This window comes from Prunus avium, chromosome 6 (assembly GCF_965620075.1).
Source record: "Prunus avium chromosome 6, drPruAviu1.hap1.1, whole genome shotgun sequence".
Classification (NCBI taxonomy): domain Eukaryota; kingdom Viridiplantae; phylum Streptophyta; class Magnoliopsida; order Rosales; family Rosaceae; genus Prunus; species Prunus avium.
In genome coordinates, this window is record NC_142289.1 from 1,256,821 (window position 1) to 1,280,757 (window position 23,937).

General features: G+C 40.5%; 6 protein-coding genes and 2 pseudogenes across 7 annotated transcripts; 4 read left to right on the top strand and 4 right to left on the bottom strand.

The window, feature by feature from the left end:
• Positions 1–306: 306 nt before the first annotated feature.
• Positions 307–3,750, bottom strand: WRKY39 (WRKY DNA-binding protein 39). The gene is made up of 3 exons (XM_021955372.2): positions 1,896–3,750; positions 678–803; positions 307–558 (listed from the first exon to the last, which is right to left on the bottom strand). Exons 1-3 carry the CDS (start codon positions 2,705–2,707, stop codon positions 429–431), a joined length of 1,068 nt encoding a protein of 355 aa, XP_021811064.1. The 5' UTR covers positions 2,708–3,750; the 3' UTR covers positions 307–428.
• Positions 3,751–5,200: 1,450 nt separating this feature from the next.
• Positions 5,201–8,537, bottom strand: ANX1 (Malectin/receptor-like protein kinase family protein). Its single transcript, XM_021955328.2, has one exon. It carries the CDS (start codon positions 8,017–8,019, stop codon positions 5,389–5,391), a length of 2,631 nt encoding a protein of 876 aa, XP_021811020.1. The 5' UTR covers positions 8,020–8,537; the 3' UTR covers positions 5,201–5,388.
• A 991-nt stretch (positions 8,538–9,528) lies between these two features.
• Positions 9,529–11,182, top strand: LOC110754308 (uncharacterized). Its single transcript, XM_021955366.2, has 2 exons — positions 9,529–10,284; positions 10,515–11,182. Exons 1-2 carry the CDS (start codon positions 9,786–9,788, stop codon positions 10,592–10,594), a joined length of 579 nt encoding a protein of 192 aa, XP_021811058.2. The 5' UTR covers positions 9,529–9,785; the 3' UTR covers positions 10,595–11,182.
• Positions 11,183–11,919: 737 nt separating this feature from the next.
• TPR10 (ankyrin repeat family protein) lies at positions 11,920–15,824 on the top strand. Of its 2 annotated transcripts, none has more exons than XM_088254479.1 (13): positions 11,920–12,136; positions 12,356–12,418; positions 12,567–12,737; positions 12,916–13,047; positions 13,141–13,280; positions 13,407–13,493; positions 13,654–13,779; positions 13,969–14,121; positions 14,451–14,525; positions 14,639–14,740; positions 14,998–15,168; positions 15,262–15,341; positions 15,550–15,824. In XM_088254479.1, exons 1-13 carry the CDS (start codon positions 12,106–12,108, stop codon positions 15,602–15,604), a joined length of 1,386 nt encoding a protein of 461 aa, XP_088110605.1. In that variant the 5' UTR covers positions 11,920–12,105; the 3' UTR covers positions 15,605–15,824. The 2 variants fall into 2 exon arrangements, with proteins under 2 accessions (XP_088110605.1, XP_021811056.1); XM_021955364.2 differs by having other exon boundaries at positions 14,451–14,522.
• Positions 15,825–15,992: 168 nt separating this feature from the next.
• Positions 15,993–17,314, top strand: PRA1.E (prenylated RAB acceptor 1.E). Its single transcript, XM_021955365.2, has one exon. It carries the CDS (start codon positions 16,348–16,350, stop codon positions 16,990–16,992), a length of 645 nt encoding a protein of 214 aa, XP_021811057.1. The 5' UTR covers positions 15,993–16,347; the 3' UTR covers positions 16,993–17,314.
• LOC110754269 (pectinesterase pseudogene) lies at positions 16,006–19,287 on the bottom strand (annotated as a pseudogene).
• An 869-nt stretch (positions 19,288–20,156) lies between these two features.
• AIP3 (ABI3-interacting protein 3) lies at positions 20,157–22,000 on the bottom strand. The gene is made up of 3 exons (XM_021955429.2): positions 21,850–22,000; positions 21,647–21,757; positions 20,157–20,550 (listed from the first exon to the last, which is right to left on the bottom strand). Exons 1-3 carry the CDS (start codon positions 21,856–21,858, stop codon positions 20,290–20,292), a joined length of 381 nt encoding a protein of 126 aa, XP_021811121.1. The 5' UTR covers positions 21,859–22,000; the 3' UTR covers positions 20,157–20,289.
• A 481-nt stretch (positions 22,001–22,481) lies between these two features.
• On the top strand, positions 22,482–23,924 carry LOC110754270 (aspartic proteinase CDR1 pseudogene; annotated as a pseudogene).
• The last annotated feature ends 13 nt before the right edge of the window (positions 23,925–23,937 follow it).

The following is a 23,937-nucleotide window of genomic DNA, read 5'->3' on the forward strand; positions in this document are numbered from 1 at the left end:
TTCCCCCTTTCATTGGCACCCTTGTGGTATGGACAAGACAGCTATGTTTTGTTATCATTTTGCTAACTTGGGTAAGAATGACCGAGTGCAAATCAATCTTGTCCCTTCCACCAAAAAGGGTCTTATTTTGATTATACAGCGTGGATTAATTCGGCTGATGAATGGTGCAAATGATTGGATTTGGATCTGTTACTTGGTATAAACAATTGGCTTTGCTATTCGGGCTTTGCCCAAAAAAGAGGAAATCTAATTTACTTGAATAGAAACCATTACGTTATCTCAAGGCAAATAGAAATACCATTCATCGATATGCAGATCTGGGATCCACAGATTATATTTCACATGTAAATATACTAGTTGGCTTATGTTTCTGCAGTCTGTCTGAAGCTGAATGTTTATACTAGTAGCAGTACAGAATAATATCACTCTCACTGCTCCGATGGTGAATGCTTATGCTCACCTTCGTAGGTGACGACGAGCATTGCAGGGTCTTCAAGACTTCTCTCAACATGTTTCCTCGCTGGACACCCTCTGATGCTGCTGCACTTATAGTATCCCCTACGTTCGAACCCTTGTCAATTAGACTCACATTGCTTTTCTTTCCATAAACAAATTCACCACAATATTGTATAAAACAACAGAAGCTAGGCATGTTTGAATATAAAAAATAATAATACCTAGGATAGGGGGAACCCTTAATTGGCTTCTGCCCATATTTCCGCCATGAATATTCATCAGCTGGAATGTCTGCAATCTTGTTACTAATGGCAGGAACCTTAAACGATCTTTTCACCCTTACTTTCCTATTAACAAAATTAATTAATTAAACAAGCAATCAAACAACACGCTCACCCACACCCACTTGACATGCTGCTAAACGAATCCTAAAATTAAATGAGTACACCCTATGATCTAAGTACACCCTAATATTTTAATCAAAATGTAAAATTAACTAAGTACACCCTATTTAACTACCAAAAATATCCCTAATACACCCTAATACAATCTATCACACAACACCCTAATACCAATCCTAAACAAGACTTCTCTTTTTACATGAATTCGTGTCCTATTTTCAATAATAAAATGTATACAGAGAGGAGGAGAATGAAGAACAATCAAAGAATGATGCCAAAAAGAAAGTTACGTTGGATTTGACTACCAAGGTCCATCATGAAGAATCATCTACCACTACCAAGGAAGTCACCAATGGCTTGGTGGAAAGCTCTGATGAGAAAGAGGAAATACCAAAAGAGATGGAACCGATTCTGGGTTCCATTATATCAGGCGTAGCACCAGCTCATCCGTTAAACAAAAGATACGAAAATTGCCAAAACAATGAGGATGAATATGAAGATGTGGTAGACTTAGAAGGAAGTGATTTGGATGCAGCTGATGATTACGAAGAAGGACATGTCGATGATGAGTTTGATAGTAAGCAGCAAATCTCAATTCAAGAAGAGTCTTCCGAATCATTGTTTTCACTATCGATAGATTCCAGGAAACAAGTTTATGATGCTGAAATAGATGAGAAGGAGGTCAACAGTCCAATGCCAAAGCTCAGTGCCTCTAACCAGGAAGTTAATCGAATAGGATCAAACCAAAATGCTAGGGATCAATCAGTGCTGAAGCCCATTGAAAATCTTACTCAATGGAAGGAGGTCAAAGAGAAAGCAGGATCAGAAAGTGAAATGGAAGTCTACTGCATTTGAGGCAAAATTGGAGAGAGCTTTAGACATGGGTGACATGGGTCAATTCAATATATCATTTTTGGTTTTTATATTAGGGTAAATTTGTAATTCAATAAATAGTTTGATAGTAGGTGTAGGTGTACTCAGTTAATTTTAGGGTTCGTATAGCAGCACTCAAACATAAATTTCAGAGTCAAGACTCACCTCTTCTTTGGATACTGGCATTTACCACTACTGCCGCATTTTACAGTTCTGTTTTCCCCGGCACCATTGCACCTCCTTTGTTGTTGTGAGATCCGATCAGGCGGCTGAGGCACACCGCGGATTAGTTGGAACGAATCGCAATGAGTGTTAGCCACACCACCATCCACGCTCAAACATGATACAAATGATCTGGCTGACGACATGGAGGGAGTGCGGGTAGACCTATCAAATGCAAGGTTGATGCCACGGTTTCTCCCAGAGTACATTGTATCAGCCTGATATTTCAACTGTTGGGGCTGAAGCTGCATTCTTTGTATCTCTTGCTGATGCTCATGCTTCTGTTCGAGGAAATGATACTGTTGCAATGGTTTTGTTTTGGGAATTTGGAGAGGGAGCTTGATATTCATATCCAAATCCACTACTGGGTTTGGGTTTCCAAGAAACACTTTCTGGCTCTGTGTGTGCCGCAGAGAACTTCCATACTTCGAATCCTTTTCTGCGCGTCGGTTTTCAACAGAAGTAGCTGGGAGTAATTGGAGGGGTTTTGTTGAAATATCTAATCTGTAATTAGGGCCATCTAGGAAGATATTTTGAGCCAAAGGTGGCTGCTTGAACTTCTTCAACTTTCTCACTCTTCCATGGCCTAAGCCACTGCCCAGAAGAGACACAACTCTCTTGAACTTGAACACAGCCTCCTCAGTTTCCGCCAGTAAATTTTTACAATGAACCTGGCCCTTAGGTTGACACAAATGGCTGAGAACTCCGTGGCAGCTCTCAACAGCTGCTTTGTTAGCTTCTTCAACCTCATCCATGTTCACTCAAGCCTAAAAAAACCAGTCCCTAAATCCTAAAAACCCTGTCAACCCAGATTGAGGAGTATCTCGAAAAATAAAAAGGCAGATGCAGAGATGAATAATATTGCTCAAAATTCAATCTTTTTCATTAGGATAAGAAAAACAAAGACCTACGTGGTTAATTCTGAGAAATGAGATGGACTGAAATATCCCATCAAAATCAGATTAATACCCAGATGAGCAGAAATTAAGGAAAACAAAAGAAGAGAGAACCGTGCACACTTTGGGCAGTGAAAAGAGAAAAAACCCAACGCTATCTAAAGGCGTGAAAGACGATCATAAAAAAATCGTAAGGTGTGAAAGAGAAGACTTTGCTTTGTCTTTGGAAAATAAATTTAAACTGATAAAAAAAAATCTCTGTTTAATCAAGAGTTATCTTCCTCCTCCTGCACGACTTATGAAATCATGTGTGTGTTCCTTCCCATTGGTTCCAGAATAAAAATGTTCTTCCTTTCACACAAATTCGTATTCCTTTTGAAAAATGTGTTCCATATAATATCAACCCGTTACTGTTTCTAATAATAATATTTTTTATATAAAAAAAACCTGCAAGAAAGAGAGAGAGAGAGAGTGCTCTGTTCTGCGCAAAGGGTAGAACAGAGGACCAAAGCCAGGTCTGACGCCTGAGAAAGTAAGTAAACTAGCGTCTGTGTCAAAGATCCTAAAACGGGCCCCACTTCATGGCCGCGATTTTCAAAATTTTGGCCTTTTATTCGCTTAAAACTTTAACCCAGGTACGGTAGTAGTAGTCTTCATACTTTTTATTGAGCAAGTCCAGTCTGGTCTCTTGCAGCAGACTGGAGTCTGGAAGGCATGCAACAATGTGGAGACGTGGAGGCATGTGATGCGTCTTGCAAGAATGCGGGCTAGAAATGATGGGGCCCCACACTGTTGACCTTGAATGAGTTGGCCTACCCTATTTTGCCAAAGTGCTGAAAGAAGATAAACTGATAAACGTAGTGGCAAATGATGGAATGCATTTAAGATTTTGAGTGTAAGGTAAGGTTCTTGGGTTGAATTTGTGCAAATAAGATTTGGAGTGTAAGGATGTGCGGTAATCCTCAATTAAGAAAATCACAACCACAAAACAATTGGATTAGTGGTAGATGTAGTTAATGGGTTTCTTTCAGAGCACTTGGCTAATTGTTAATGAATTGGGCAAAGTGAATCTTACAATAAACTATCTATCATGTGTTGGGCAAATGAACACTTGGGTACTCAATTATTGGTGATGAAAAAGTCGCACACCTTTTTGAGTTTTTTTTGGATGGATAAAGAGGGAGAGGGGGAGATGATGATTTTCCCTTTTTGAAATGACCTTAGAAAGAGGGAGGGGGAAGAATTTTGTCATGTTGCAGTGTCCAGAAAGAAAAAGATGATGGGATGAATTAACAGTGAGGTTAGTCGAATAAAAAATAATACAAAGGAAGGGAAAGTCTTTCAAAACGAAAAGCAAGTTTATCATCTGCCAAGGCCATTGCTTGCTTGCTTGCTTAGTGGAAGGAAGTGGAGTATCATTGAAAGTTGCAGAGACTAATATAAAATAAAATAAAATAAAATATATAAAGATAAACAAACAAAACAATTGGTGCAAGTAAGTGATGATTGGATTGGAGGTGGCAATTTGACAAGACAATGAAACCAACCAACGATTTGAGATTTGAGCATGATGTTCTTCCAATGGGGTATGGATGTCTGTCTCCTTCTCAGATTCAGATCAGTTGATTCCTTTCCTTCAAGTTTGAAAATGCTCTCTACGCGTAACACGCTATCCATCAACTAAAGATGCTGTCGATTGTTCTTTGACTATCTTGTTTTAAGTTTGTGCTGGCAATGACAGTGGCATCACCTTGTTTGTTTGTTAGAGGAACCTTAAACATTGCCAATGTGAACCATTCATTCTTCACTATTTTTCTTTCTTTCATAAAGTAGAAAGTGCTTTCTTTTAATTGTTATTTTAAAAGACTTTGTCAACTGAACAGAACAAATATGCATATGAATGAATGAACTGATGTTATTCAAAAAGCCCAGTAGCAAGGAAGAGAAACCCTTGCCAGCCAAACCATCTAAAGATGTTTGTGTGTTTGCTTTTTTCTGGTGTATTTGTTTCCACTCCAACAACCAATTCAACCACAAATGCTAGCTCCTTCTCAACAGAAAGGAGAAATGGATTGTGTTTTTCCAACTATTACTCAACACTGCTGCACAAGGCAAAAACTCAAGAATCTGACAAAACGATTCTTGTTCTTTCCAATTTCGACATGACACAGTACGTTTACATTACGTTACATACATAATACTGTATATTTAAATATACTGCTAGAAGAGAGGCTAATTTTATACAAATATTACTTTTAATATCATATAGAACACCAGGCAGATTAAACTTGACTCTGTATGAACTTGTTTTGAGTACAAATTGCTACAGAATCATATGTATAGCCTGTCCGATTAATATGTAATGTAATACTACTAAATGAGAGTATATAGGAAAAAAAGAGTAGACAAAGTAATAACATACAATGAAAGCATCACCCTCTGTCTGAAAAGTAATTAATCTAGTAAATTGGTTGCATTTGCTTGATCAATCCCATTGCTTTCTTTCTCTCACAGAAAATCATTCTTTAAGAGCGCTCCCCTCATCGCCCTTTTGGATTGACAATCTGCGAGAAGATTGCGCTGGAGTCGCCGGTGGTTTCATTTGAGTTGGTGTTGTTGTTGTTGTTGGATTCTTCATTCAGATCACTCTCACTTCCAAGGCTGAGGTTGCTGTAATGTATTGCCATCATGTTCTGGTTTCTTAGATGGGCATCGTCGGAGTCACTTCTTGCGCGTCTTGAAGAGTGGTTTGAACCATCTGGGTCGTCCTGCAACTGGAGAGCAAACTCCAGGTTCCACAAGATGTCATTCAAAGTGGGGCGGTCAGTTCCTGCATCAGACAAGCACTTCTCAGCTGTATCTGCAAATTTCTTGATGCTTTCCATGTTGACTTTCCCCTTGAGATGAGGATCAATGATGTCCTCCAGAGTTCCTTTTCTTTGGCAATGCAGGGCCCAGTCTGCTAGACTAACCTGTTCCTTTGGCAGGCTAGGATTCAGAGCAGGCCTTGCACACAATGCCTCAAAGAGAACAACCCCAAATGAGTAGACATCAGATTTTTCAGTCAACTGTTGCCTCCTGAAATATTCAGGATCCAAGTAGCCAAAGCTGCCCTTCACCACTGTACTAACATGCCCATTGTCCATGTTGGGGCCAGTCTTTGAGAGCCCAAAATCAGAAACCTTGGCTTCCCAGTTCTCATCCAAGAGAATGTTTGTTGTCTTGACATCCCTGTGAATAATGGTCCACCTAGCCCCTGTGTGAAGGTAGTGAAGTCCCTTTGCTGCTCCAATACAAATCTCCAGCCTTTTCTTCCATGACAGCTGAGCTTGAGATTTGTTGCCCTTGTACAGATGCTCCCGTAGAGTCCCGCGTGACATGAAGTCATAAACCAAGCACATTTCATTATCTTCGTCACAGAATCCAATCAGAGAGACCAAGTGTTTATGCCTCAACTCTGAAAGCATCTCAATTTCAGTTTGGAATTCATGAACTCCTTGTTCTGATTGTGGGTTAGACCTCTTGATGGCCACTTTCGTCCCTGCATCAATGACACCCTTGTACACCTTTCCAAATCCTCCAACACCAATGACATTAGACTCATCAAAACTCTTAGTAGCTTGTTTCATCTCGATAAAGGAGAAACGCCTGCAACGGCCTTGAGCAGCTGTTGTGAGGTGGCTGCTAGCAGTACTCTTGCCTGAAATTGTTGATTTGGTGCCACTGGTATGTGAATTGCCATAGAGTGGTAGCCAGCTAGAAGTGTGTGTTTCGGTTCCTAGGGCTTTTTTCTTTCTTTGGTACACAGCAATGCACAATGCAGCCACTATGCCAAAGGCTGCAGCTCCTCCAGCAGCTCCACCAATCACATGAGCTTTGTTGGTTCCACTTCCTCCCTGCTGCTGCTGATTTTCAAAGCTTCTCTCTCTTTCCTGGTCCTTTGCCAACATTTCAGAAGGGTTAGGGTTAGGTCCTGCCAAAGTTTTACCCTGTTCAAGCTTGAATATCTCCACTCCGTTGATAAGTGCATCGTAGAACTCAGGACGGGATTTCGTTGCAGGATGCAAAGCTAGCCAAAGGTTACCATCACTACCATCCTTGAGTGCTACCACATAATCTCTGTATGTAGGCACCCCCTTTCCTCCTGTCCATCCGATCACATCTGCTTCAGCCTCCGCAGTTTGATTGTTGATGTAAACAGTGAACACTATCTGATTGGTTTTGCTGAGGTAAAAGTCACAAAAGTGTAACCTCACAAGGTACATGAATTTAGGATCAACCTGGTTGAACACCCACGTGAGATTGTAACTCAGGTTGATGTCCTTCTTTTCTCCCATGGATCTTGAGGTCTTGTAGATATCAACAGGAGCAATATATCCTGGCATATCTTTGTAGTCAATTTTAACATCTTTGGCGGCCTCGTTAGTGACCCCAAGTTGAGCACCAAATACATAAGCAAAGTCATCATACCATGTCCTGCTTAGGGCGCCAGAGTCATTGGTGGGTGAAATAAACTGCCCACCAATATTCACTCTAAACATGGTCTGCAAATTTGTACTCTTGCCATCAAAAGTCTGGTCTGAAGCCCCGACAATTGTGGCGCTGCCGAACATGTCAGGCGTTCCAATCAGCTCAATACCATTCACAAAAGCAAAGCCCGCGGAAGGCGAAAAGGTGACCTCTAGAGAATCCTTATTCAGGGGAGCCAGGAAATACTCCCTCATGATATAAGCTTGCGTAAGGGCCTTACAAGTGATTGAAGCACTAAAGTTTTGCAGGACAGTGATTCCATTGGCGATGACCGCAAAATAGGACTGCTCAGCATTGTTACTGCCATAAACAGCCGGATAGAAATAGAGTCTAATAATGTAGCGCTGCTTGGGTTTCACTGGAAACTTGTATGTGGCATTTGAGGTGAAAATCCTGGCTTTCATGTATGGAACCTCAGAAAGAAGTGCGGGGTCCTGGTATTGGGCTTGAGCCGGACTTCCCTTAGATCCAGTAAGGTACTTTGAGTCTGGTTGCCATTTCCTCCCATCTGCATCTTTGGCCTCATTCTCCGAGCCACAGCCAAGGATCAATGAATCTGAGTCCGAGTTTGCAGCATGGAGGCCATTCAGGAACACAGACACAAAAGAAATAAAAAATACGATGTGTGTTTTGATGCGCATGGCTACCTAATATATATATATATAGAAAAGAATAAAAGAAAAAGAAAAAGAGAAACACAGAGACAGAGTGCTCTGTCAATGGCGTACAGGAAAACAGAGGACTCTGATCAATGAACAAGTAGAAGAAGTTTTCCTGTACGCCCGGAAAAATAAAAAAGGGTTTCTGGGTTTTCTTTGTATTCTTCTCCTATGGGGGGGTTGGGGGTAGGGTGTTAAACTAAGTCATGTCTAATAAAAAACCGTTACCGGTCTTACCTGGATCTCAAGGACTAGACCAGGCAAGACGAAACAGAGAGAGGGTGGATTTTTTTTGGTCTTCTTTGTTCGCAATGTGGGCTCTTTTGTTTGCTAGGTCGTTTTGGGTTTCCATTTCTGGGAGGCGTTCATTATTCTTCACAAACGAAAACGTTGTTGGAAACCAATGATTGGGAGCAAGAATCGTAGATTGTACAGGTTCTGATTGGTTGCAGCACAGTTAGAATTTCTATTTGCAGTAAAAGAAGAGCCTAAATTTAGCATTTTTTGTGTGTGTTCTGTTTCGTAATTTGGAGAATATGCTCGTACATAATTGTTATGATTTGTTCAATGAACCACTGAAATCGGATGGAAAAAATTCACCATTAATTCCTTGGACTAGTTAGCTTGACTTCAATCAGTTCATTTCCCATGAAAATTAGACTAACCTCACCAAAAAAACTACCAAATTAGTCTCCTAGAATGTACAGAAACAGATCATTGCGCGACCAAGCTTTAGCTCTCACAACTAGTAGTACAATAACTTAGGGTTCATTCTTCTCAAAACTTTAATTAAAAAAATGACCAAATCCCTACGTTTTGTCCAACATGAAACTAATAAAGGACATACAGAATTCTATCTTGATCAACTATACATAATGCTCGACAAAATACACATAACGTTGCTTTTTGTGTTTTTTCTTTTTTCTTTTTACATGTAAAGTTGTGAATTCTAGAATGATACAGTTTATATCAAAGCTATTGTTGATATTTATGTACATACATGGTGGAATTAAAATTAACATTGCCCTAAAAGAATGTTCATATGAAATCTTTAAATTCTGTAAGATGGGATTACATATTCCTCCCCCAAGAAAGACAAACATACATAAACTTGGCGAGCATATATAAGATATTTATATCTTATTTTTTAAATACAAGCGATAGAAGAGGGATCGAACTCAATGCAAGAGAATGAGCACACTGCCTTACCTAACCCACGTCAGCATATATAAGATATTTATTAGAATAAACCATTAAATCGAACTCGGTGCAAGAGAATGGACACACACACTTCATTGCCTAACCCAGATCAACATATATGATATTTGTTACAATAGAAGGTTAAAGTACCATCCAAAATTAACAAATGAAGGGACAGTTAGAAATGGATGGAGGAAATGGGAAGGGATGTGCGAGACCGCCGCAGGTCCATCAACCCGTCTTTTCTCCATTAAAGCCCTTCTCACAACATCTGGTTGAGCTGGTCGGGCTGGTGATCATGCACCGCAGAATACGAAACTCCTCGGATCCTGTCTCCTTCTAAAGTTTTTTTGGGGAAACACAAAGCGCCACGCCCCCAACCCCAACCCCCCACCCCCATCCCACACTCAATCTATCGAACCCATCTTTGCCTGGCTGGCGCGGCAGCTTCCAGTCGCTGCCGCTGCCACCACCGTCACATCGAGTGTATATATACACACGTACACCACCGCACCACATACTTCATTCAATTAATTAATTACACAAAAATGAAGGACGAGCAATGCAGACCGCCGACGTCATCGTCGTCGTCGCTATCGCTTTCCCTTTCCTCGTCGGAGGAGGAGCTCCAGCACATGCCGCTGGCGCCGCCCAAGATGCTGAACCGGAAGCGCCTCAGCAAGCAGCTGTCCATGTGCGAGACACCACGAGACATTGCGTGGGAGAAGCGGCGCCGCCAGATTCTCAGGCAGGAGAGGAGGAGGAATGGGATCAACGACTCCGATGACATGGTCCTCACGGACGAAGACTTGCACGAGCTCAAAGGCTGCATTGAGCTAGGGTTTGGATTCAATGAGGAAGAGGGTCAGAGGCTCTGCCCTACCTTGCCCGCTCTTGACCTTTACTTTGCCGTCAACCGCCAGTTTTCCCCGAGTCCCGTGTCCACCCCGAATAGCGCCCGCCATTCTACATCGTCATTGGGTGGACGGTCCTCGTCGTTTGGAAGCCCTAGGAGCGAGACAGATGCATGGAAGATTTGCAGTCCAGGTACCTATGCAATCTTCATACTGTTACATATATTTCACATTTACAATTGTATTGTAAGGAGAAGAAAAAAAAAACTTGCATGGATTTAAATGATCAAACTGTGTCTACTAGTTATAAATATGTATTGAATTAGTAATGTAAAACTTTATTGTAATTAAATTAACATCCAAATTCTTGTTTTGAAACATGAACTCATTTCATCTTGCGGGATTGGGTTTTTATTTTTGTAGGTGATAATCCACAACAGGTAAAAACCAAGTTGAGGCATTGGGCTCAAGCTGTGGCTTGTTCAGTGATGCAGTCTTCTTGAAGTGTGGATCATCAGATCGCTTTGCTTGTACAGACAGAGAGAGAAAGCAAAAGAGGAAGGAAAAAGCTCGTTCTTGTTCAGCGGTGCAGTTTAAATTGAAGTGTGAGATGGCTTTGCTGGTTGTACAGAGGAGAGAGGAGAGGAGACTACTTTCTGCTTTCGGCTTTCTACTTTCTAGAGAGATACATACAGGATTATACAAAACAGGAGAGAAGAGAGGAGAGAGAAGAGGAAGAAGATCGAGGTCGGCTTAAGCTTAAAATTAATTAGGGCTTTGTTGATTAATTTGTGCTTACTGATTGAAAAATGTTAAGCCGCAAGCATGCAAAGAAGTCTTATTGGCACTCGTGAGAACCTAATTGGTTTGGTTTGGTTTGGCTAGAGAAGGATTTAGTGGGCTTAATTTTCCAAGTTGACACTTTGAATATCCAAATTTCTCTCTTGGGTGCACTGCGCAACACGTTTGATGATGGAATGGAACAATTCATTTTTGTGCCTCATCGATCTTATGTTGTCAAAATGGAATTCAAGGAATGTACTATGAAACAATTACATTTAATAAATAGAATTCATCCTTTTAGATTTTTACTTTTTTTTTTTGTCTGAATCACGAGGTGGTCCTGGATGGGCCCCAACTATGGGTGGCACCTTTAAGCTTTAACCACAACCCAGACTAATCCCCGCTCACACCTGGTCGGCCCGTAAGGGGTAAAGTACTGGCAAAAGTGGTGACTCCGTACAAGAGCAGGGATCGAACCCTGACCTCTCTTAAGGAATGAGAGTGCCGAACCACTCACACCAACCACCTTAGTTTAGATTTTTACTTTCATGTATCTCTCTGATACTCTTTTCCTTTTTCCTTTTTATTATCCTCAACTTGTAAATTTTTACCAAAAATAAGCAAGAATTACAGACTCAATACCTAAAGAGGGCCATCCTCTAGCCAAAAGAAAATACTTTAGAAATTTATCATCAAACAAACCTTTTTGTTTTTCCTTTGGGAAAAGCATGACCTTTCTTTCTAGATAACTTGTGGTTGAGCGGGTAAGATTAGTCAATTAGACTGACGACGGAGCCTATTGTTTTAGAGACACTTGACTAATTTCCGACGACATAACTTGATTTTTTTGTACTACTTACTTATTCTTTCTTCAATGAAATTCTATCGCCTTCTCTCCAAAAAAAATAATAAAATATTGTGGGTGGTACGGGTTACTACTTTTACACTGTAAAGTAAAACTCGTTGAAAAGTAAATTTTGCCTCCGCAAATTTTGACCTCTTTTTTTTTTTTTTTTTTTTTGCTTTTGCAAATTCCACCTGTTCGGCATAAACCATAAACCCCAGAAAAACTTGGGTCGTCTTCTTCTGTCTCTGTTTCTCGAAGGCGACCGAAGTTGAACTCCCAGTGAATTCTCTCTGCTTACAGCCTCCGACTTACAAACTCGGCCCCTTCTGTCAAAGCTTCAGACACCCGACAAATAAACTACTTCTCCTTCGCTTTGCCCTCCTTATGGCCCCTGACGCTTCAGCTGCCCTTGCAGGTTCTTTCTCTAACCATCACGCACTCTTCCTTTAAATCTGGTTTGTGTTTTTATGGTCCGAGGCAAAAAGTTCACTAATTTATGGTTGCCCATGATTCTAAATACGTATATGTGTCTATATACTGATGCATAAGCCTAATTACTTTTCGAATTTATATCATCTTTATATATCAAAATAGCTCCTTGAATCTTCAATGAAAAAAAAGTAACTTTTTGCAGTGAGGGATAAAGTTCAACAATTTCTCAATGCTGCTGTTACTGGGAATCTTGATCTCTTAAAGAGTGAGTAAATGTTCTCTTTCTGCTATGGATGTTTGATTTTATTTTTTCAATCATGAATTGGTTATTTTTGCTTGTTTTAATTGGCAGTTGTTGTAATTGAATTATTATTATCATTAATTTTTATGATTGGGGGTTTCCTCTTTGGCAGATTTGGCCGGGCAACTTGATGAAGGGAAGGATTTGGCAAAAACTGTGGCTGATATTAAGGATGCCAACAAGCGAGGGGCCCTTCATTTTGCGGCGAGAGAGGGCAAGACTGAGGTGTGCAAGTACTTGCTGGAGGAACTGAAGCTTGATGTTGATACAAAGGACGAAGACGGTTTGTGCTTAATGTTATACATTATCTATTTTTGGTAAACGAGACCAAAATGTAACTGTAGAATCTCACAGTAATATAGAAAACTTAGGCAGACACATATTTCTAATCTGGCTAGAGCTTTGTGTACTTATTGGTATATCATACAGCTTATCCTTTAGAAATTGTTACTTGTTTACAGGTGAGACTGCTCTTATTCATGCTGCTCGGCAAGGCCATACTGATACTGCAAAATACCTGCTTGATTCTGGTGCCAATCCTGCTATAGCCAGTGATTTAGGGGCCACAGCTCTTCATCATTCCGCTGGACTAGGTGGGTTTTGAAAAACTTGTTCTCATAGTAGCATTTCATTTTATGGCTTAATAAAATTACAGGAATCATATTGTGGTTTGTGCTTGTTTACAGGAGACATTGAGTTACTGAGGTATTTGATCTCCAAAGGTGCTGATGTTAATTCCCAAAGTGAAGCTGGCACTCCTTTGATTTGGGCTGCTGGTCATGGTCAACAAGATGCTGTGAAAGTTTTGTTAGAACACCATGCTAATGTAAGCTGTCATGGATATGCTTCTTTACATAAATGCTTATTTGCTTGGTAGTTCTGTAGAGAGAGTGAACTATGAGGTGAGATTGTCTTATATTGTTTTGTTCATATAGTTAATTTTGTTTTGCAGCCAAATTCTGAAAATGATGACAGTATTACTCCTTTGTTATCTTCTGTTGCGGCTGGTTCACTGCCATGCTTAGAGTTATTGATTCAGGTTCAGTTTCTGCCTTACTATTCAATGTAGCAAAACAATTTATCTGTAAAAACAAATTCAATTTTTTACTTGTAGGGTGTTGGAAAGTATTCTGGACAGGTTAATCTTTAGATCATCCTTTGACTTGCAACATTTACTTTTCCATTTTTTGTTTGTATAGGCTGGTGCCAAAGTAAATATTAGTGCAGGTGGTGCAACCCCTTTGCACATTGCTGCTGATATTGGCAGCCCAGAGATCTTACAATTATTGTTGAAAGCTGGAGCAGATCCCAATATCACTGATGAGGTAGTCCACCTTACCTGACACAGGAATTATGCTTTCTGATTGTTAAAAATTGCTCCATTAGTGTAGCTCTACATGAAGTGCTGCATATAGATTCTTAGTATTACAGATGTTAGTTAAATTCATCCTTTTAAAATAAATGGGGACTGAAAAAACCAGATAAATTAATGGTGACTTTTTATTGCACCACAGGATGGTTTGAAGCCTATACAGGTCGCAGCTGCAAGAGGGAACCGCAGTGCTGTTGAGATTCTCTTTCCCTTGACATCAAAGCTTGAAACCATCCCAAAATGGACGGTTGACGGCATACTTGAGTATATGCAATCTGAAACAAGCAGACAACAGGTGACAATATCTTGACATGTCATTTTCCTTGTGAGGGGACTAAAGGAATTTCTCCAACCTTTTAATTTTGAGAGGACAACTATCTTACTAGATCTCCTTATTCTTAATATGGCCTCTTAAGTGTTTATTTGTATTATACTTTCACAAAACTTATTGGTTGGCATATGTTGAGTACAGTAGTTTATGGGTACATAAAACATAACAGGAATTCCTTTATTGTCTCATAAACTATGTTTATATATGAACACAGAACATAATTGGATTCCCTAGATTTGGCTGGCATTCCTGAAGCTACCTCAGATTCCTAACTTTCAAGGGATAATTTGCAGGAACAAGCTAGAAACTTGAAGGAACTTAATGTGCCAAAAGACTCTACATCACCGAAACAAGAGCTCCCCGAGGTGGTAACATTTACCCTGTAACTAAATGTGCCCCTGCTGTGCATGTCAATGTTATGAAATTTAATTTAGCATAAAGATTTATGTAGTCTCGTGTTTGTGTCTTACCACTTATTCAGGTGACCCCTGAAGCGAAGAAGAAAGCTGCAGAAGCAAAATCAAGAGGAGATGATGCTTTCAAAACAAAGGATTATAATATGGCCATTGATGCATATACACAGGTGCGTTTTACATCTTCCTCTGTTATTAATGCTAATCAATTTTCTAGTTATGTTGCAAGTTATGTGTTGGTCCCATGCTCAAGACAAGTTTATTGGATTACTGTGGGCCCTATTTTTCTCTATAGAGAGTTTAAGCAGGCTACTTTCGATTGTTCAGACTACTGCTTAGTGACAAGTGTGCTTGATGGGGAAACAACTGACTCTATTTGCTTACGAAATACTACTACTTAGTTCTGTGTTTGGCCATGCATTTACAGGCAATTGATATGGACCCGACCGATGGTACTTTGTTTTCTAATCGAAGCCTTTGTTGGATGCGTCTTGGTCAACCTGAGTATGCCTTAGCTGATGCAAAGGCCTGCAGGGCATTAAAACCAGATTGGGCAAAAGCTTGCTACCGAGAAGGTGCAGCATTGCGCCTATTGCAGGCATGTGCTCACTTAACCATCTCATGATGCTTCTAATGAAATTTTATATGAAAAAAGAACAATATCCAATGAAATATTTATTTGTTATTGCAGAAGTTTGATGAAGCTGCCAATTCTTTTTACGAAGGTGTCAGGCTGGACCCTGAAAATCAGGCACTTGTAGATGCTTTCAGGTTGTATTCAAAAACTGCTCTGCTTTCTCCTCTCCCCCCTTAGTTGTACTGTTTTCTTATTATTTGCAAAACAAAATCAAATGCAAATTGTGTTGCTTGCTTCTGTTTAAGAAAAAAGGGGTTTATTTATAAAATAGGACCTGTTTTTTCCATAGAGTTATTATCACTTTCCCTGGGTTGCAAGCTCTAACCACTTTTTTCTTTACAGAGAAGCGGTTGAAGCTGGAAGGAAATTTCATGGTGCTGATAAACAGAAATCATAGTTTGCCGAATGGTCGTATCTTAAGCGAGTCAAAAGGTTGGATTGAGAACATTTCCTCTTCTTTTATGAGAGTGGGTTGTGGTTTTAATTAGGAACTGTGAGATTGCTAGAGTAGTTGTTACTTATAAATGTGAGAAATTTTTTGCCGTTGCTTCCTTTGTTCAGTTTTGTTAGTGACTAATGTTTGCAGTAGTGTTATTGTGAGGCACTTTTTTATTTTCTATTGTTCTTTCTTCTCTCTGGCTGCTTTTTTTAAATATATATATCGGATATATAGTCTCCCACATTCAACTATTGTCTAGTCATCTCATCAATTTTGGCATATCAATTCTTTTTTCCAAAGTAGTTGGAAAAATCTTTTCCTTTTTGTTATAACTGTCTACTGTCCAAAAAGAACAAGGAAAAAAAAAACTGAAGTCTTGACGTTATGATACAGAAGGGCAGCACTGGTTTAACCAAAAATCCAGTTGTTTTTCAACATGCTACAATTTTTCACTTAAAAAAAATTAGACACACGGCTACATTAAATTAAAATAAACACTTCATAATTTCCAAAGTTTCTCTGACGTCCTCCACCTTCTGCGCTTGCTTTAATCCCCTGTTTCCGAGAGAGGAGAGAGCCCTTCAAATCCTTTCTCAGGGTTCTAGGGTTTCTCTACCAACTTCTCAATTGACTGAGGGCTAAGCTTCCTTCCCCGCCCAAATTTCCGATCTTTTACAGGAATTTCCCGATTTCCATCAACAATGTCGCTAAAACCACCTGCGGCTTACGGCACCATCACCACTACTAACCCCGCCGCCGCACAAACCTCCAAAGATCTCACCTTTACCTCCCGTGCCAATCCCCAAACTTCCCAACCCGTGTACCCCGCACGCAGCTCTCAATCCGTGTACCCCACGCGCCGCCCGTGGCCCGAGCTCTTCTCCCTGACCTCCTTCTCCGTTCCGTACAACTACGCCGACGCCATGGCTCGAATCAAGCACAACATCAGCTACTTCCGCGTCAACTACGCCATGGCAGTGCTCCTCATCGTCTTCCTCAGCCTCCTATGGCACCCAGTCTCCATGATCGTCTTCTTGATCGTCCTCGTCGCCTGGCTCGCCCTCTACTTCTTCCGAACTGGCCCCGTCGTTTTGTTCAACCAGAGCTTCGACGACAGGCTGGTAGTGGTCGTGCTGAGCTTGGTCACTGTCGTAGCGCTGGTGTTTACCCACGTGGGTTTGAATGTGTTGGTGTCGTTGATCGTCGGGGTGGTGGTGGTTGGGCTCCACGCCGCCTTTCGGGTCACCGAAGACTTGTTTCTTGACGAAGAGACTGCGGCTGAAAACGGGTTGGTGTCGGTTGTTGCAAACCAGCCCCTGCGCCCGACTTCTTACACCCGGATTTGAATTCTCGGGTTGGTTTGATTCTTCGCCGCTAAACTTGGGGTTTTGAGGTTGTACAAAATATTTCAGATGAGGGTTTTGGGGATTTTTATTTTTCCAGGAAAAATTCGATTTTTATGGGAAATTTGGATTTTTGGAGCTGTGATGCAAACTGTAGAGGGACAACAATGTAGCAATTGCAGCTTCAAGAGGGAAAGGTGATTGATTTTTTTGTTATTGTCTTCTTCTTTGATATCATACAGTGGATGAAGTTTGGTTACTACTTCTGTAACAGTTTCTGGTGTATTTTAATTGTTAAGCTTGAAATAGTTGTGATTTTGATTTATCCCTTGTGTTTTGAGTTTTTACTTGGTCTCGTTTTGTTCCACTTTCATGCTTGACTAAACTGAAACTGAATTCTTGAACATAGATAAAATTTTAAGAACTTGGGGCTTGGAAGGAAGATACATTGAATTACTAGGGTTAAGGCTTTAATCCTTGTATGTATGGGATACCTGTGGATGGCAGCCATGAGTTCCCGTCAATAAACCTGGCCGCCGTAAACCAGTCAGCCTCCGATGGGTTGGCAATCACATGATATCCCGTCCACTTGACTCTGCCAGCAAGCTCCGCACCTGGCCCCGTGTTCATGTACTCACCATAATAGAGTGTGCCAATCCCCAAACTCCCTCTGAATTCAAGCCAACCCTCGGGCATTATAACATTGCTTATATATGATTGTATGAACACTGTCCGTGAATATTCACCCCAAGGTCGACCAAGATACGCTTTGCCTATGAAATCGGGGTCTGCATAGATCTTGCATGATTGGAAGGAGAAGCCTGATGCGTCGTTTAGGGCATATCGGCCATGCGCTGTGACCACGCTGATTTTGCCTATTACATTTTTCCTGACAATGAGTGCACAATTTTGGAAAACAGCAGTGCCATAGCCAAAGATGAAGTCGACACTGCCACTGATTTGGCAGTCTCGATAGAACTGACGGCCGACATGCACACACAATGAGTCTTGGTATCCACTGATCTTGCAGCGATAGAAGACAGCACCATCGCTGGCGGATAGAAGTGCAACTGCCTGCAAACCTTCTGATCCTGCAGCGTTCTCAAACCCTATGTCCATTGCAATGAATCCTTCGGCCGATACCGCTAATACAGAATGAATTGACAACAAAAGTCAAACACAAAACAATAGGAACAGGTTTTGACATGTTATGTCATCAAAACCTGTTATTATATATTTTTTAAAGGGTCATGCTAGAGAGACCAACTTTAGATACCAACTTGTGTATCAACTTTCTAATAGAGGTGGAGCTCACCAGTACAATGGGTCTCATGCTCTATTAGAGAGTTGGTACACAAATTGGTATCTAAAGTTGGTCTCCCTAGCATTTTCCTTTTTTTAAAAGATAACTTTTGCCTAAATGCATGGTATTGATTGGTAACGTAATTTTGAAATAAATCAAGTTTTGGTGCTTACCAAATGTCGGTGAATCAAATGTTGACCAACCATCACGAAAGCTTCTACTGCCAGATATGGTAGTGACGTCCATACCCTCGCCAATCATGACCAAATTCCACTTTTGGCTATCGATTTTCACGTTTTCTTTGTAAAACCCTTTCTTAACAAATATCACAAAGTGATCTTGGCTATGGTTTGGTGCCGCAGCTACGGCCTCCATTATTGTTCTAAAATTCCCATTCCCATCTTTACAAACCGTAACGTTTGGCGTTTGCAAAAATTTCGGGCCAGCATTAGCTGCTCTGCGGCCACGGCCAGGTGGTACTTGCAACATGCTAAGCAGCTCTAGGGTTGATGTGGTCACTTGCTTGAAGCTCTGTGCTGCCATGGAATATTTGGTGCCATCAAACACTTCCATGCATGTCTTTTGGCTGCCGAGGTTTGCATCCAACCTTGCTCTTGCATGGGAAATGACATCAGTACTTGTGCGATAGTATTGTGTATAACCTGTAAAATGAAGCTTTAGCGTTAGCTCTGGTTTTTCTTGTCCTCAATGAAAGAAAATGAAGAAATGGTTAAGAATTTAAAACCCTTTCAATATATATATATATATATATATATATATATATATATATATATATATATATGAAATGAACCTTTCGGGTCGTGATGAATGGCGGAAAGAGACCAATTCAAGGCTTCATAAGTTGAGCCAAGCACATCTGCACAATGTGAAATAGCAATATTAAGATTTCGATCATGATCATCGTGGTCATCCTGAGCATCAGCATACATGCGGATGCGGGGAATGGCAGAGGCCACGTTTTGGACAAGTTCCATGGTAGAGTGCAATGAGTTTTTGAACACTGGCAGAGGGACGTTTATGATATTAGCGCGTGGGGTTTTGGACAGAGCACAGAGACAAATGATGAAAAAGATGAAATGGCAGGAGCACATCTTCATCAATGGACACATGAGAACAGAGCAAATTAAGAGAGAAGCAAAGCAAGAATTTGACAATTAAGAAGAATATGCAAATATATAACATGCATGCAGAAATTTGGAAGCGATGATAACGCCCAAATTTAAGTGGTCGGATTGAATAATTATTACCATAAATTATGGATGTTAATATTATGCAGCAAAGGATTTTCCTGGGATCTTTTCCTTATTAAACCCAAGGCACTGAGATATTTCCAAAAATCATATTTTCTTCCTTCCCATTTTTGTTTCATTAGGAATTAAAATTGGAAGAATTTCTCCATCAGGAATAATCTGATGTTCAACATTATCTTCTTTTGACCTTTCGTGAGTAAAAATGGTATATATTAAGATTAATTATCTCCCTTCATCTCCGTCTGAGTTTTGTCCCCCGCTCCTTTCTTCTTCTGTTGAAGTCAAATGTGAAATGTTCTCCAAATGATTTGTTGCCTTGTAGAACTTGCATTTAAACTTAAATCAATTTGATTGAAGGTTTAAAGTATGTGCAGAATTACTGGTACTCTTGAAAGTGTAGATTCAAGAGGTCAGAAAGCCGCTATGGGCTTGTAGGTAAAGAGCATTTAACAATATCATTTTGCTTTAAACAAGAGGTCAGAAAGCCATGACACCTGCAAGTACGCACTCCTGCCATATCACTAACAAGTTTGGTGCTCTTGGACTCAAACGCTATAAAATGAACTTTCTGAAATCAAAGAAGACCATCCAGATGGTAGGAACAAGTTTCTTCATGTATTAAAAATATAAGTTAACAATTCCTTTAAAGAACAAGAAGGAAAATCATATCAACAACAAATCCTTTATCATTTGAAAAACCGAACTACAGAAACACAAGTCCTGCGTTTAATCCTCCTCTAGATTGATGGAGTCCTTGAACTTTCCATACAAAATTTGCTTCAATTCGGCCATCTGTGCAAGAATAGATTCCTTCTCTTCCTCAAGTTTCTCTAAATTTTTGCTCGTCACCTCTTTCATCTCTTCAATCCTGCTCTCCACTTCTTCTTTTGGCACATGGGCAAACACTTCACCTATCTGGAACCGGACCACCTCCTCATCAGTGAGAATCAACTCATTGCTTGCATCCTCCAGATTCTCATTTGATTCCTGGATGGCAACATGGATCAGAAGAGGGCACAACTTACAAAATATACCAGGATGACAATGACACAGACACAGGTAAATAGAAAGTGATGTTCATGTTCAAAAGCTAGCACTAGTACCATGATTGAGAAGGTGAGAGTCAACATAATACAAACTCTCACATAACTTTAACACATTAAAACACCATAAAAAATGAAATCGCTTGGTATAAGAGGTACAAATGCAGTCTCGAAAAAGAAAAAGAAAAACTAAAGTCAAACAATCAAGGGACTGGATAATGAAATGCAGTCTACCATAAGCTTCCCAAGGAAAATGAAAAAGAACGGTGGCCTAGTTCACAAGACTCTCACAATGGCAGATCAGACGTAGGCAGCCTTTATACCCGCTTAATTAAGGAAAGCAATTCATCCCAAGGAAAATCTATGGGGTTAAAGTAAAGTAAAGAAAAATGCATTTAAACATGCAAAATTCCAGGCAGGAGGCTCATTGCACACAAATTTGATCATTTGGCAGCTGGCACATACCAGGAAAACAAACATTCAACCTTTGTCAATGTGAATTTCTGAAATCGATGCCCATTGCAAAACATAAAACTCACAGGGTAGTTTGCCAAATCATTCAGGTAGAGCAGTCCCACCAAACCTAGAAGACTAATAAATAAAGTCAATTTAGTTTTAGTAGCAGTGAGGCCAATCCTAAACAATCATTTCATCACCTTTCTTTTCGCTTCACTTCACTCTTTTTCAATTTTAGAAGAAGCCATCGCTGCCACTGGTTGGGTCGAGAAGAGTAGAGAAGCAGCCACCCGACCCGCCCAGACCCGCCCAGGCTGCCTAACTCCCTGGCGCCTACCCCTAACGATTAGGGTTAAGTGTCCTGCCGCCTAGGCCGATTTTTCGAACACTGAATTTTAGATTACAATCTCGAGCCCTTGCACACTCTTAATGCAATACATGGTACATGTTCTATTTATAGTCGATTTGAGATAAAACAGCATCGATTTTTCAAGACAAAACAGCATTTAGTAACCAGAAAAGAAAAACAAAAAACGAATCTTTTAAGTAAAAAAAACAAATAAACGTCCACAGAAAGGAAATACCTTGGCGAATTTGATCTCGTCCTCGAGCTCGTGAAACCGGTTATTCAATCTGCCAAATTTGTTGATGTTCTGCTGGTCTTCCCATGTCACCTCCGTTTCAGATCCTCCACCCTTGGCCCAAAAAGACAAAACAAAATTAAAAAAGAAACCTTTTGCATGGAATTATTAGATTATGCGAATGAAAAATTAGGGCTTTGACTCACCTGTTGCATGCTTGATTCAAAAAGGTTGAACAAACTCAACGAAGCTCAGTGAACTGTGAAGAAGAGTAAAGCCTGCGACGAGGGCACTGTGGGCATTTCGATATATATACCTAGCTAGTGTCAACAACTGCAACCCAAATTCTATTTTGGGCCTAATATCGGGTCAATCTTTATTGTGCTTGAAGCAGCGTATTTAAAGCAAAACATGGCCCAGTGTGAAGATGTGTAAAGGGTAATATGGGTATTGTCAAATTAAGAAATGTCAAAATCTAATACCAAGAAATCAGGGTTTGACCTGAGGAACTGCATCCCACAAAACAAAAGAAGTGGTATAGATTTCTTTCAAAGAACACATGGCCTGGGGCTGCTTCCAAATTTTCTAAAAACAAAACTGCCATGCCGTTGCCACCTTAAGAGAATCCATGTTTGTGTGAGAGACTAGCTTAGCTACATGATCTAATTTTAGCCATTAATTCATGCAAACCTACCACCTCCTATTTCAGGATATATCTCCACACTAAGATCAACTAATTTTGCCTCAAATTGCACTGCAATGCAAGCAAACTCATTGCAGCACTTCTTTTTATTCTTACAGTTAAGTTGAAGCAACTCTCCCTCTCTTGATTTCTCTCATGGCAGCTGCAGATCACTCTACCCTTTGCCATTTACACTTGGTGACTATTAATCTTTTCCTTTATCTTGTATGTCATTCTTCATTAGCAAGCAATGTTCATGGTGGTGGATTCAGTGTCGAACTTATCCGCCGAAACTCCCCAAATTCACCATTTTATAATTACAATAAAGCTCCTTCAAGGAGCCTATACAGACGCTTTCGACGTCTCATGGAGCCATCCAATCCAAACACACCGCAATCAGAAGTAAGACGTGACTATGATGGCGAACATCTTATGAAGCTCTCAATTGGAACTCCACCGGTCGACATTTATGGGGTTGCTGACACAGGCAGCACACTGATATGGACACAATGTGAGCCATGTCTTGATTGTTACAAGCAGAAAAATCCCAAGTTCGACCCGAGAAAGTCCTCAACATATAGAAGCCTCACATGTGGTGCACAAGAATGCAACTTACTTATTGACTCTGGCTCCTACTCTTGCTCATCACCTGATGATCATAAAGCGCTTTGCAATTACAATTACAGCTATGTAGATGGTGCAGCCACCAGAGGGGTACTTGCAAAAGAAACAATCATCATGAAATCCACATCTGGGGAACCAGTTTCCGTCAAGAATATTTTGATTGGTTGTGGACACAACAATACAGGGGAAACATTTCTTGAGAATCAAATGGGAGTAGTTGGGCTTGGGACTGGGAACATGTCATTCATTTCTCAAATTGGTCCTGGACTTGGAGGCAAGAGGTTCTCCTACTGCTTGGTTCCACCTCATGCCAATCCCACAGCTACAAGCAAGATGAGTTTTGGGAATGGGAGTGAAGTGTTGGGTGAAGGGGTGGTCTCAACACCTTTGATCTCCACACTGGACAAGACCGCTTATCGCGTCACGATAGCAGGGATGAGTGTCGGAGATAAGTTTGTGCCTTTCAATTCATCGGAGACTAATGCGGTTTCGAAAGGCAACACCATTCTTGATTCAGGAACACCAAACACATACTTACCACAACAGTTTTATGATCCCTTGGTTGCAGAGTTGAAGAAGCAGATTCCAAGGACCCCCATTGAAATAGTGGACCCAACTTTTGGGACCCTAGTGTGCTACAATACCGCGACGAATCTCAAAGGACCAACATTGACAGTGCATTTTGAGGGTGGTGCTAATTTGCAGTTAACACCAACACAGACCTTCTTTCAGCACCAAGAGTTTAAGAATTTCTGCTTTGCAATGCAAAACTCCAGTTATGTCACTAATGATGATTTTGTTCTTTATGGAAACTATGTTCAGTCAAATTTCTTGATTGGTTTCGACCTAGATAGAAGGCTGGTCTCCTTCAAGCCAACTGATTGTACAAATACAAGTGCTGCTATTCCCACTCCCTTTTTCTACTTCTCCACCTACCTTTTGAATCTTCTTCTAATTGTAATCTTGTCCTTATAGAGAATTAGTTACT

Coding starts and splice junctions, on each gene's coding strand:
- WRKY39 (XM_021955372.2), bottom strand. CDS start 2,707: ATGGATGAGGTTGAAGAAGCTAACAAAGCAGCTGTTGAGAGCTGCCAC. Junction 804..1,895: donor TGCCAGTATCCAAAGAAGAG/GTGAGTCTTGAC, acceptor TTTTGTTAATAG/GAAAGTAAGGGTGAAAAGAT. Junction 559..677: donor AAGGGTTCCCCCTATCCTAG/GTATTATTATTT, acceptor GTTCGAACGTAG/GGGATACTATAAGTGCAGCA.
- ANX1 (XM_021955328.2), bottom strand. CDS start 8,019: ATGCGCATCAAAACACACATCGTATTTTTTATTTCTTTTGTGTCTGTG.
- LOC110754308 (XM_021955366.2), top strand. CDS start 9,786: ATGAAGGACGAGCAATGCAGACCGCCGACGTCATCGTCGTCGTCGCTA. Junction 10,285..10,514: donor ATGGAAGATTTGCAGTCCAG/GTACCTATGCAA, acceptor TTATTTTTGTAG/GTGATAATCCACAACAGGTA.
- TPR10 (XM_088254479.1), top strand. CDS start 12,106: ATGGCCCCTGACGCTTCAGCTGCCCTTGCAG. Junction 13,048..13,140: donor TCATCATTCCGCTGGACTAG/GTGGGTTTTGAA, acceptor GCTTGTTTACAG/GAGACATTGAGTTACTGAGG. Junction 13,780..13,968: donor ATCCCAATATCACTGATGAG/GTAGTCCACCTT, acceptor ATTGCACCACAG/GATGGTTTGAAGCCTATACA.
- PRA1.E (XM_021955365.2), top strand. CDS start 16,348: ATGTCGCTAAAACCACCTGCGGCTTACGGCACCATCACCACTACTAAC.
- AIP3 (XM_021955429.2), bottom strand. Junction 20,551..21,646: donor ACGAGATCAAATTCGCCAAG/GTATTTCCTTTC, acceptor GTTGCCATCCAG/GAATCAAATGAGAATCTGGA.